Source organism: Lytechinus variegatus, chromosome 15 (assembly GCF_018143015.1).
Source record: "Lytechinus variegatus isolate NC3 chromosome 15, Lvar_3.0, whole genome shotgun sequence".
Lineage (NCBI taxonomy): Eukaryota > Metazoa > Echinodermata > Echinoidea > Temnopleuroida > Toxopneustidae > Lytechinus > Lytechinus variegatus.
The window spans coordinates 12,426,847-12,439,757 of record NC_054754.1 but is presented as its reverse complement, the minus strand read 5'-3'; the positions used below and the strand labels follow the sequence as shown (position 1 = coordinate 12,439,757).

The following is a 12,911-nucleotide window of genomic DNA, read 5'->3' as shown; positions in this document are numbered from 1 at the left end:
CGACTGGTGATCCTTTCTTTTGGTAAATTGTATACACCACTGACGATGGTTTAGTGTGTAAGAAAGGTCCACCAGTCATTCATAAAGTCGCTGTTAACTTACGAACAGCTTTACGAAACACCCACCAGGTAATGCACAGTGTTCTAGCAATATTAGATCCACACAACTATATCCCACTCGTAACAATACAATCAAACAGCAACAAACAAAGCAACAGAGTGGAATTGGTTGCACTAATGAATGCCATTTATTCATAACAGCCATACAGTGAGTGACATGATGGTAAATATCTCGACAGAATAACCAGTCCTTGTGTCGAGCGGGGGAAGAGGGCGCTGTTGTCTTATGTACGCCTGTTCTTGGCAGGGCGCTTCTTCTGGACCGATGTGATTGGTCTCTGACTCCTGATGATGGCGCTGGCTCTCCTCAGGGCGGCCATCTTGAGGTCCTTGCGGTATCCCTTCTTCAGAGTGCGACGGATAGCAGTGAGAGTACGGCGGGAGTCCTTCTTCATCTCTACACGGTTGAAGGTCTTGGCGGGCTTGTTCATGGCTGGGATTGGGAAAGGTGGCAGGCGTAAATTAAAAGCGAAATTGAAGTGGAATGTTGCTATACAAACAGAAACAGACTGACATTTTCAAGTTATAATTTTCCTGCTGGGGGGGGAACAAAAAGTTTTCCTGAAAACAATTGCTCTGAACAGAATGGTGAGTTTGACAAAAATCGGACAATAAGAAAGTTATGGCTGCTTTACAATAGAGATCCCTAAAACCTTGTAGGTTTCAAATTGGTAACTGTTAGTAAATTATGACAAGGGGCAAGGACAAATTTCCCTTAGGCCATGTACTTAATAATCAGGGATTTGTGGTTTCCTCCGAAGTACTAATTCCCCTGGGGCAGTAATCTAAATATAGCCAAATTTTGGTATATTGTTTATGTCCTCGTGAAAGAAAAATATAATTTGAAGACTTCATTGAAAACAATGACATATTAGCCATTTTATATATTGGAGTACATGGAAGAGTAGTCCTTGCCTTACATCACTATGACATCACATATGCGGCCAATTTGAAGTCTCCATGGGTGTAGTGCTTACAAATATTTACTTTTTAAAATTCTTAACTTTCTTATTGTTTGTCCAATATTGTTCAAACTTTCATCAATCAACTTGTCTGATTTATCCTTCTCCTCTAAAAACAAGTTTTTACTTGGGTTGGACTCCCCTTTTAATGCCCATTTGTGATTATTGTTGTTAAAATTTTGTCCATAAATGCATTTATGGATACAGTAAATATGAAATCACAGCAAGATATGATTAATTTCACATAACCATTCCAAAATAGTAGAGTATGCACTAATGTCAAGTGCATAGCAATAACCACTTTCAAATCATATTCAGAGTTTCTTCCACAATTCAAGCTCAATATTCATCAAAATTATTTCTGGAAGGATGTTGCATACTATGGACATCTGTGTCCTGTTACCATGTTAAAAGCTTACTAACAGCTAATCAAATTGAATGATTTTATTAGCTTTAAACTGTTATTGCAAGTTATCATAAACACGTTTTATGAAATGGCCCCTGAAAATAGGCACGTATTTCAAACATAAACCTGCAGATTTCATCTCTTACCTCATAAATATACTCCAATATTTAATCCTGGTTAAAAAAAATAAATATATCGACTTACTTCCTTTGGTCTTCTTGGTTACCAGAACAACACCTTTGCCATCAGCAGCAGCCTCGACTCCTACAGCCTACGGAGGAAAAAATGTAAAATTTAAGTACGATTGCTCAGAACTACCGCTAATATCTTGACTTAACTCAATATACATTTGTCTACAAACTCTTAAAGGACAAGTCCACCAAAGAAAAAAATTGATTTGAATTAAAAGACAAAATTCAACAAGTATAACACCGAAAATTTCATTAAAAAATCGGATGTAAAATAAGTTATGGCATTTTAAAGTCTCGCTTTATTTCACAAAACAGTTATATGCACATCTCAGTCGGTATGCAAATGAGGAACTGATGACATCCCTCACTCACTATTTCTTTTGTATTTTATTATATGAAATATGAAATATGAAATATTTTTATTTTCTCGTCATTGTCATGTGAAATGAAGTTTCATTCCTCCCTGAACACGTGGAATTCCATTATTTTAACATTCTGTGCTTCAGGCAAGGAGGTCCTAATCGTCAAATTCGTAAAATTGAAATATTGTATAAATTCAAACAATAAAAAACAAAAGAGTGAGTGAGTGACATCATTGACTCTCTCATTTGGATATAACTGGCTCGTTCATATAACTATTTTGTTCAAAATATGTGAAACTTTGGAATGTCATAACTTTCTTATTTTACATGCGATTTTGATGAAATTTTCAGCATTGTGCTTGTCTGATTTTTCTCTATTGATTTATATCAACATTTTTCTGAGGTGGACTTGACCTTTTACAAGTGATTAGACAAGGTATGAATTAGAAATCATATGGCAACTCGAAAGCTGAATTAAGTCGAATACCTAGACTCTGATCAACCTGCATTTCCTGATCTATGTGCTCTAAACATGTATACAGTTGATTTTAATTTCATATGTGATTTGATAGGGTAACAACACAAGCGTAAGAGCCAAATTAACCCATATTTAACGGGGGGGGGGGGTCAATTACCCCCCCTCGACAAAATTTGTTGTCAAGACCAAATTTGTGATGCCCTGAAACACGCTTTCGAAATTACACAACATTTTGAAGTGCATGTCAGAGCCAAAATTGCTCAAACATGTGATTCTGTGTACAAAGCCAATGCAAATTGTGTGTTTCAACCAAAAATCATAAACTTATGATTATTACTTTTGTTGGTTTAAATGGATTTATTTCTTAATTAATTTATTAAATGGTCCCCGACAAGGTTCATTGGAAAAAAGAATAAAAAACATAGGTTTGAAAAAAAGAAATACATAACAATTTTAAAAACAATAAAAGACATAAAATTAATTATATTTTGGCATGTTTTTGTAGATATTTGATAGAAATGTAAAAATTGATACTCTCTCCAAAAATTACCATTCTCCTAGCTTTACAAAGTGATTTAAAATAAAAGCAAAAACATACACAAAAACAACAAATTTAGGACAAATTTAATATGCTTAATTTTTGCAGCGATCGTGCGATTAGCAGGCGAGATCTAAGGGGGGGGTCAAATTGACTCACCCGCCCCTGTATATCCTGGACTGAAATAGCCCAGTGGAAAGAGGGTTAAGTGGGGTTTTATGAAAATCCTTGGTCTATCCCTGCCCTGAACCATTGCTGACCGCATGGTGTAATTCTCACCTTCCTATGGATGAGTCCATTGTACTTGAATGAATTCCTGTTCTTCAAGTTGTTTGGCTCCTAATAAAACCACAACAAAAGAACAAAAAATGCAGGTAAAATATATAGAAATAGAATGTAATTGTGTCATTCTTACTGGCACTTCACCATTTTTGTTGTAAATAAAAACCAAACACAGTTATCTGCCTCAACCCCCAATGTTACAATCCCAGTTTAGCTTGAAAAAATGTAAGAGTATTAAGGGATTACCCTCTTCAAAGCCAGTCTGCAGGCACAGACCTTGATTGAAACTTTGAACAGGAAGTGGGTCTCCACGCAAAGACTAGCACATACAAAACTTCAAGGCCTTACATTACATTAAATTCATAAGGCATTAGTAGGCTGCACATTCAGACCCTTACCACGAGTAAAGTTTTACACTGCAGACTACTTCAAAGCTGAAATGACTTTAAGAAATATCATGAAAATATTACATTAAATTCAAATGCAAGGGATGACTGTCAAATCAAATCATGAAATGTAATAAGAGAGAAGAAATACAAAGCATTATCCATACTAGGATCGTTAAAAAAAAGGTTACATGTAGGTCACCAAAAGGGCATATTTTTATTCAGGAAACCATTCATCAAGTAGGTACACAAACTTATAAAGCGTGTGAATGAACAGTCACATGTTTCACAAAAAGCCCACTTAAGGTTTGAATGTGGATGCAAATAAGATTCATCTGCCATAAATTTTAATAAACTTTTGCCGCACAAAAAGAAATTAGAGATTGAAATAAGAAACTAAAAAATAACTCCCAAACCAAACCTATTTTCTTTTTCCTCTGATAGGTGGAGAAAACCCACAGCAGCCACCTGTACATAATAACAGGTTAAGTATTCATATCTAGTAAATATTTTGAAAAAAACAAACTTACGGTGCTCATGGTGACACCGCCCTCATGCTTCAAGAAGCAGGAGTTGTTACGGATGATAAGCCACTGAAGATCAGCTGATGCCATTTTGTCCTGTGAAAATAACAGAGAAAATGTTAATTCCCAATGCTACCCTAGCCTAGGCTACACTTTTCTCTAAAATCTCCTCTTAAAACAAAACTGGGTGAAATTGGTGATAAAAACTTGTGACAATTTGCATACTGCATACATTGCACATGTATGTAATTAAACTTGTGCTGGGAGTTCACAAAACAAGATATTAAGAGTGTGTTTAAGTGATAAGGCCAACATTTAGGCAAAATGGGGTCAATTACAAAGTGAGATGTGGATGGAATTCATACTTTAATTTGATATGGATTTACATTTGTTCTATCAAACATGAACTATGATGAAAATAAAAATGAATTGACACTTAGGCACTCAGCCTTCATATCAACAAGGTTATGTTCCCTAACTCTACATGACTGCCTCCTCAAGATTTGGGGCTTGCTGTGAAATTGTTGCACACTATTTTGTGGTGGGGTTAACAATCCTTTAGGAAAGACAAAGATTAGGTATTTCTACTTAGAATGCGATGTCGGACAGAGTTACACCAAATAAATTGAAATATAAAAAGTGGCGGTTCACTGAATCCATAGTGTACTGTGAGCGAGAAGTAAGCAAGTGACGTGCCTGTTATACAAATGGTGAAAAAGTTGAATTTCAGACATTTTGTGTAAAAGCCCCAAATTGCAGGCTTCCTCAGAAAGAATCACAAAATGGATGTTAGACTAAATAAAAACACAAACTTGTGACATTATTTGACTTCTTCTTTTCGTTAACATACCAATACATGACCTCCATTTCTGGTAAAACTAATATTTTTGCTCTAATTTTTGTAATAAACGAATCTACTTCAATTCAATTCAAGGTTTATTAAAAGCACAAGTCGCAGCCAAATGGCTGAATTGTTCATGTATACAAAGTAAAAACAATAAAAAGACTCATTACATATTTCAAACATTAAAAAACAGTAACCTTTGTAAGAACTGACATGAGAAATATGTGTATGTACTCAAGTCATTAGACTCATAGGCCTATACTGGCAGATCAAGGGGAGGGGAACTTGGCGACTGTGAAGAATGTTTTTGCTTGTCAATTTTCTTCTTTTAGGAAATGGTCACCACTATTTTAAACTAGGACCACTCGTGACATTTCATGTCTTCTTCGAATGGCTGCAGTTTGCACTCACATAATAAATTATAATCATGCACAGAAACAAAAACGTTCAAGTTAGTAATTTTTGCGACCTTGTTCTGTGAAGTCACTTAGCTGTCCTCTGACCTCTCCCCGGATTGGCCAGGGCCAAGCCCAAGGGCCAGGCAGATCAGAGTCAGATGACAGAGTCGACACTTGAAGATCAGGAGGAAGTAAGTGCATGCTGCCACCACTGACAAGTACAATGACAATAAATTCAATTGTGGTTTCTACACAGCACAGTTTTAGTTACACAATTTATCATCCATCATTCATGGCATTTTCCTGGTTGAAGTCACCACTCTATTCACTGCCATTCATTTCGTCAGCGGCAGTGATATCTTTCATCTCCCATTGACTTTGTACACAACGAGCACACTGACATACACAAGAGGGGACTTCTTTCAGCCGGATCATATAGTCCATGTTCAACTGAGAACGTACTAAAAAACTACCGACCTCAGTCGCATGTATGCAGTGCACAACGTTAATGTCTGCAGCTCAGTCACACACAAATTATCTCAAGTGATGTTCGTGCAGGCACCACTCCACTTAACTACTGCTACACTACGCTTCACCTACCCGAACATCAAGACAGTGAACTCGTTCGGATACTCCGAGTGGCAAAGGTGGGAAAAAATTTTAAAAAATATTCTTTAAAAAGACATCAATAAATAAAAGCTTACTTTCTTACTCATCGCCCTTGGCCTTATTTCACTGTGTCCATTCTCCAGTCATCCTCAAAATTGGTGATTTTGGCCAGTATCCAATTCCTCACACATATCATTCATGGCAGATTTCAAAACATCGCACGAGAGTTTGGAAAAATATTCCACGATCGTGGATCATGGAATATTTATTTTTCCAAACTCTTGAAATATTTCTGTTATTACTATTTTTTATGCTAATAACTAATCAACAAGCTTTTTATTTTAAGCTTTTATTTTTTGTTGCATGTTGGTATTTTTTTAAACATTTTTTACAATAAATCATTAAATGTGCGTTTTTTTCCCACCTTTTCCATTCGGAGTATCCAAACGAGTTCACTGTTCAGTGGTGAAGTGGAGTGGAGCCTGCACAAACACACTTGAGGTACAAACGTGTACGTACAGTGCAGTGTCAATGAGCTGTGCTGCATGCTGCCAATGTATACCGGTACCGGTGCACCAACGACCAACAGCATACGCCTATGCCTATGCTATGGCTGTGCCTATGCGACACAGCTGCACACATAGACATACTCGGCACAAAAAAAAACATGGTATATTTCGGACATTATCTGACCATTAATCCGCAAACTACAGGCCTCTTTACATTTTATGATTGATAAAATCATGGAATTTTATAGTAAATAATACTGCTACAACGGAAAATCCCGAATAATAGAGTATTTTTAAAGAGGTTGGACACATGTACCTTACTTCTGTATGTGGGACTGGGGAAAGAGAATCAATGAGAGGCGCATGGATACAAATGTGATGCTGTATTTACAGATTCAACTTTCAGTGGAATTTAATAAAATTTAGGAGCTAGTAAAAGATAGATTTATCATGTCTTATTATTTCAGATTTTTCTCATCTCATGAAATGGTGTACAGATAAAAAAAATATAGAAATACATAACGGATTATATTATGTCAATTTACATGCGGATGTACAATCATCTGCCCTATGATGCCGCTGCCCCCCAACCCCTCTTCAACATCAGATGGCGCTAGATCAGAATATTTTCGGAGCGAGCTTCTCTGGTGCAACTATAGAATCAAATGTAATGTACTGAAATTAATCATCAGTTTTTTGTTTGATGGCGGTGATAGCCTAAAATATAAATTATGATGCTTGAAAATATCAAACATAATTAATTTTTGAAATTCCTGAGTGGATTCCAGTTTTTAGAGACTTAAAGGGATGGTCCAGGCTGGAAATATTTATAAGTAAATAGATAGAGTAAAATTCACAAAGAAAAATGTTGAAAATTCTATCAAAATCGGATAACAAATAACAAAGTTATTAAAGATTTGCATTATTCCGATAAAATAGTTCTAGGTATGTCTTTCATTAGGTGGGCTGATGATGTCATATCCCCACTTGTTCTTTTGTATTTTATTATATGAAATTAGGTTTATTCAAAAATTTCTACCAAAAATTAAACAATTGGATTGTCAACTGATTAAGTGCATTAGCTATTTACTGCCGCAACTTATTTCATTATTATGGAGACACATCAATTTTACACATTATGAAGAAATGAAGCAGTTATGATTTCATGTAATAACATAAGAAAAAGCTAAAAAGTGGAGATGTGACATCATCAGCCCACCTAATGAATATTCATGACGATGTGCATATAACTATTTTCAGAAAATATTGATAAACTTTAAAATAACTTTTATTTGTTATCAAATTTGGATGAAATTTTCAGCATTTTGCTTTGCGAAATTTTACTCTATTTATTAAGATATAAACATTTTCAGCCCGGACCATCCCATTAATAGTGATATTTCCGAAAGAAAGGGACCGGAGTCTGGAAATCAATGGCCATGAAACTCTACAGCTGCGTCCAGAAGCATCCACTTTACTCTTCAGCGATAAGATCAAGCAATATAAATGTATTAGAAGTCTGTTAAGTTTAAAAATGTTAAGCGTGAGTCACGTGCATTATAGCTAGGGAAATCCCCTAAACATGCGCAAACGCGCAAAGCGCAATGGCATTGATGACGTAACAATCGACAAGCGCTTCAGTCGTGGGAAGTGATCGGTGTATTGTAAATAAACAGAACAACGTGTAGTAGCTAGTAGATTGATAGATAATAACAAGACAGACATCATCATCATCATACAAACCTGACATGCAAAAAGAAGTAAAGAACTGCAATATTGGACATGATTAAAAGGACCATTTTAGAATTATTTCAAAACAAAACCGGGTGCCTTAAAAAAAACAAATATGGAAAAGCAATCGGGCAAGAGAGAACATTTTTCCCGGTTTTTAAAGCGAAAGAAAACACAAAAAGGGCATAGAGGTAAGATAATTATGTTCTTTATACATGTACGTTTATTCTTGAAAGGAGCTAAGTCCATTAATATGAAATTTGAGCTATGTGATAAGACTTTGATTTATATGTCTTCGAATAGAAATATCAATTCAATTGGTGAAAGAAAATTTATATTTATTTTTAGTTTGAATGCCGGCTCTCTCCGAAGTTAATCAGATAATAATTAATATTGTTCACCGATGCATATCGGAAAGAAACTCTGCATACTTTTATTTCAAACAAACAGTACAGTCAGATGCTCACAAATAGTGATTCGGTGTGTTTTGCATAGATTTAAATCTTGTTTCTTCAATATTCAAACTGAGTTTAAAAGTATAGTACCAATCCATTTATCATTTTCGGTCAACTTTCAACAAATCTGATCTTTGTCGATATTGAAAGGAATTAGTTTTTGTTTATTTTGTAAATAGAATAAGGAAATTCGGGGATCCGCTCTATTTACAAGGATCTTAAATAGACAAACAACATCAGATGCTCTATTTTTGTTTTTACCTTTATAATCAATTTGAGGGCCTATTCACTGTAAAACCTCTGGTGTTAAAACTGACACCAAATAGAGGACCACACCCTGAGATGTTAAAATTACACCCCAGAGATAGAACATAACACCAAAGATTGTAAATGTAAACAACCAAAGGTGTAGTAATAACACCTATAACTGTAAAACTAACACCACCAATTCAACACCGGTGTAAAAGAACTGGTGTGGTCCTCTATGTACACCGGTTCATTGGCGGCGGAAGCCAAAAATTTTAGGAGGGACAACCAAAAAATTTTGACAAGCCAAAAAAAAAAAAGGTTTTCAACCCAAAAATTTTAGGGGGGACGTAGGAAAATAAATTGACAAGCAAAAAAAAAAAAAAAAAAAAAAAAAAAAAAAGTCAACAACAGCAAATTTAGGGGGGGGGGACCGTCCCCCCTCCTCAAATTTAGGGGGGACATGTCCCCCCTGTCCCCCCCCCCGCTTCCGCCGCCTATGCACCGGTTAACACCACAGTTTTTGCTGTGTATCATGTGTATATATTTTCATTCACTGTCATGATGATTATAATCCATGAATCGTTTTTGTTTTGTTTGTGGAGTTAACTCGGGACATTGGTAAATATTTTGGATTCTTGTACTGTTTTCCATGCCGCGAAGCCAGCAGGTATATTTCGTTTTTCAGTTTGCTATGAGCATGATGAAAGCATATATGTTCGCCCATTCTCTATTTAGTTTATCATAGGTCTCATATTCGTATTGACGCAATGTAGGCTCTACAGGCCACTAGGATTATGGTCCTGTTCTGAAAGGGCAGTTGGTTGCATACTGCTGGCGATACCAGGCTTTTAATGTGCACTGTCTCTTCTTTGTCAATGCCTCCCTCTCAGTTATCAGATGTTGATCAAGAATGATGCTTATTCCTCCTGCAATTGATGCTGTTGTTGTTGTTGTGTAATTTCGTTTACCATTTTTTCAATTAATTTTTTTCTGTCCAGATGGGATCTGAAATTTAGGGAAAATCTTTCATGTGTAACACTGAACGATTGAATTTATTTTACTTCAGCATTTCCGTGACAAGATGCTATTTAGCATGTTTAGTGTTATTTAAAGCCCTTTTAAAGCCCTTAGCATGTGAATCGCATCACCGTGTAATTGAATCAAAGAGATAGGGTAACAAAACGAAAGATCCCGCAGTCGTATATGCCATTGAAATTGTATTTATGAAGGAGATGGGGGATCGGGGAACTAGCATGCGCATCTTGGCACTGATGAGGGGAAAAAGAGGGGGCAAAATATTGCAGGGGACTACTAGTAGCGTGTCATTAAAAAATATTGGCCCTAATTGGGTGGTGTACCCTTCTTAAGCTGTCTCTAAAATGATATGATGATATCAACTTGGCAGATATTTGGACAATCTAATAGAAAAGAAATACTAACACCGTCCCGAAAAAATACTTCAAACATTGGAAGTCCCTGTCAACCCCATTCCCTCAATAGGCCTAAAGCCCCAACCCAACCCCCCCAACAAAAATATACATTTCTAAGCACGTTCGGATTCTCAAGGTATTCGTTAGGTAGATAAAACTAGCAAGTAAAAATATCTTTCTCTTTTCTATAAAATTGCATAAAGGCCTAAGCGTTATTTTGCACGATTTTTGAAATGTCTTTCATATTACGGTTTTCCCCATTATCAGTCAAATTATTAAATCAATTTTATATTCATAAAGAAGTGACACAATTAGCAACCTACGCTTTCGATTTCCAAGATTTCAATTTCTTTCAAAGTTTCTAGTCAGTTTGTTTGCATCATTTTTGTGATTGTTTCACTTTTTGGTTTTATTTTCTAAAGTAAGGACGAACTTCGAAAATGCAATGACTACAACTTTTCAATAACTCAAATGGTTTGTTTGGCATATTAACACTCGCAAACTTTGGCTGATTGTAAAAGAATTGTGTCAAAGCATGATATGAAAAGGACACCGGTCCTATCATGCTTAAACATGGAACGCACTACTTTGGGACATGGGGTGCCCACCCATTTACCAATTAGTGAAAAAGAGAGCAGAAAGGGGAGAAAAGAGGGAAGTAAGGCGAGAGAGAAGAGTATAAAAAGAGGGGTCTGGGTCGTTAACTATATTCTTATACCCCTGTTCTTCCATTGCAAAACGGATATAGCCTTTACATTGTCTCTCTTACCCCCTCTCCCCACAATCCCTTATATACCTTAACACCACCAATGTGTCCATGCCCTATAGCCAAAAAGAGAAAGAATCCAGTTAAAATTTTTAGTCCCATTTAAGTGTTACTGACGGCTAGGTCGTTTACGATGGAAGACGAGTGATAAAAAAGACCATTAATTTGACTGAGGACATATCAAAATGGAAAATACTCCTCCCCTTCGATTCATTACAATTCATCAAAAACAAACGTTCCCCCGTGGTAACACAAATTTTACTTTTTGACATAATCACTAATTTATACATGTCTATACTAAATCAAATTTAAGTGTATAATAATTTCATAAATACATTAACAATCAGAAAGCAAATTAGTATAAGGATAAGAAACTGAATAAAATCATGCCCGATGAGAGGATAAATAAAACATCCATCATCTTGTTTTACATTTTTTGATGATGATGATGATTATCCACGGCATTTCGCGCCATATTTCTCTTAAAAACATTCATAGGCACAGGCTCATCCAATTAAGGTAATTATACACATCTTCTGAAATAAGTGAGCTTTGAGAGACGGTTTGAACTGATGATATCGGCTTGATGATACCATGGTCCTATGGTATAACCCAGTCTGTGTTGACCTTTTTAAAGCCTTGTTTTCTCGTCCTAAAATATTTTAGTGCACATCACACTGAACGCAACTTGACGTTGTGCGGTGCCATGCCAACCCCATGGTAAACAAAAGGTTGACCCGTTTCCTAGGCCCGTTTCAATGGCAGTAATATGATACTCTTGAAATTGGAGGAATTTCGTTATGCAGGAGTTACGGTTTGGAGAGGTTGTTGTCCATTATTAAATATGTGATATTCAGGAACGAGTAAAAGCATCATTTCAGTCCGGGGCGAACAGTGGAGGGGCCGGGGGCAACATTTTCTTACTGGATTTTTTTATCCCCGAAGGTACGGTCTCTTAGGATATCTGAACTATAGAAAAGATTGTATAATCATTTCAAGTGGGATGGGTCACAGTGCCATTATCATTATGAATATCATTTTGTCTCGGGGCACATTTCAGGGAAAGATGCAGCAGTGTTCGGGTGGGGGCAAAGGGCTCATCTACCCATTTTTTTTTTTTTTTGTCATCAGTTTAATCTTTTTTTGATGCCAATTGCCTTTATGGTGGTGACATTTGATTTTTTCTTTATTATTTCTATTTTTCTTTTGGCAGAATTCAACTCCATTCACCATCCCCCGGTCAATCCTGGATCGACCCCTGGCATGCCCCCCCCCCATGATGCTAAAAAATCATCAGGAAATGATCAAGTGGTTTTATTATCGATTGACTGCAAAGTGCAATTCAATCACTCCACAATTGATGCGAAACAATAAGCATGTGCAATCACTTATTGGTAAAATTATGGCCTGGAGCAAGTTCCCTGATATATACATGAACATTATGATAGAGACCAATATGTCGATCTATATGGTCAAATATAATTAAATAATCAAAGAAAGCGATTAAGGTTAGCGGATATTCGAAACCTTTTTTCCGCACCGATTCTCAACATGAAAGGAAATGAGACTCATGGGAGTTTCCCATTCAGCAAGAAAAGGGGTTTCCCCTTTTCTCACCGACGATTTAGTCAGACAAAGGTTGTGATAACAAATTAGCACCCCCCCCCCCATC

General features: G+C 36.3%; 1 protein-coding gene across 2 annotated transcripts; it reads right to left on the bottom strand.

The window, feature by feature from the left end:
* Positions 1 to 224: 224 nt before the first annotated feature.
* Positions 225 to 7,001, bottom strand: LOC121428872 (60S ribosomal protein L28-like). 2 transcript variants are annotated; one of them, XM_041625743.1, is made up of 5 exons: positions 6,925 to 7,001; positions 4,255 to 4,344; positions 3,336 to 3,395; positions 1,692 to 1,758; positions 225 to 552 (listed from the first exon to the last, which is right to left on the bottom strand). In XM_041625743.1, the coding sequence occupies exons 2-5, from the start codon at positions 4,336 to 4,338 to the stop codon at positions 344 to 346; spliced, it is 420 nt and encodes a 139-aa protein (XP_041481677.1). In that variant the 5' UTR covers positions 4,339 to 4,344; positions 6,925 to 7,001; the 3' UTR covers positions 225 to 343. The 2 variants fall into 2 exon arrangements, with proteins under 2 accessions (XP_041481677.1, XP_041481678.1); XM_041625744.1 differs by having other exon boundaries at positions 6,930 to 6,965.
* Positions 7,002 to 12,911: the final 5,910 nt, after the last annotated feature.

Bases quoted from the DNA above. Each gene is read 5' to 3' on its own strand.
- LOC121428872 (XM_041625743.1), bottom strand. From the start codon at position 4,338: ATGGCATCAGCTGATCTTCAGTGGCTTATCATCCGTAACAACTCCTGC. The intron at 1,759-3,335 runs GTGAGAATTACA...TTTCCTCCGTAG, and splicing joins ATGGACTCATCCATAGGAAG to GCTGTAGGAGTCGAGGCTGC. The intron at 553-1,691 runs GTAAGTCGATAT...TCCCAATCCCAG, and splicing joins AACCAAGAAGACCAAAGGAA to CCATGAACAAGCCCGCCAAG.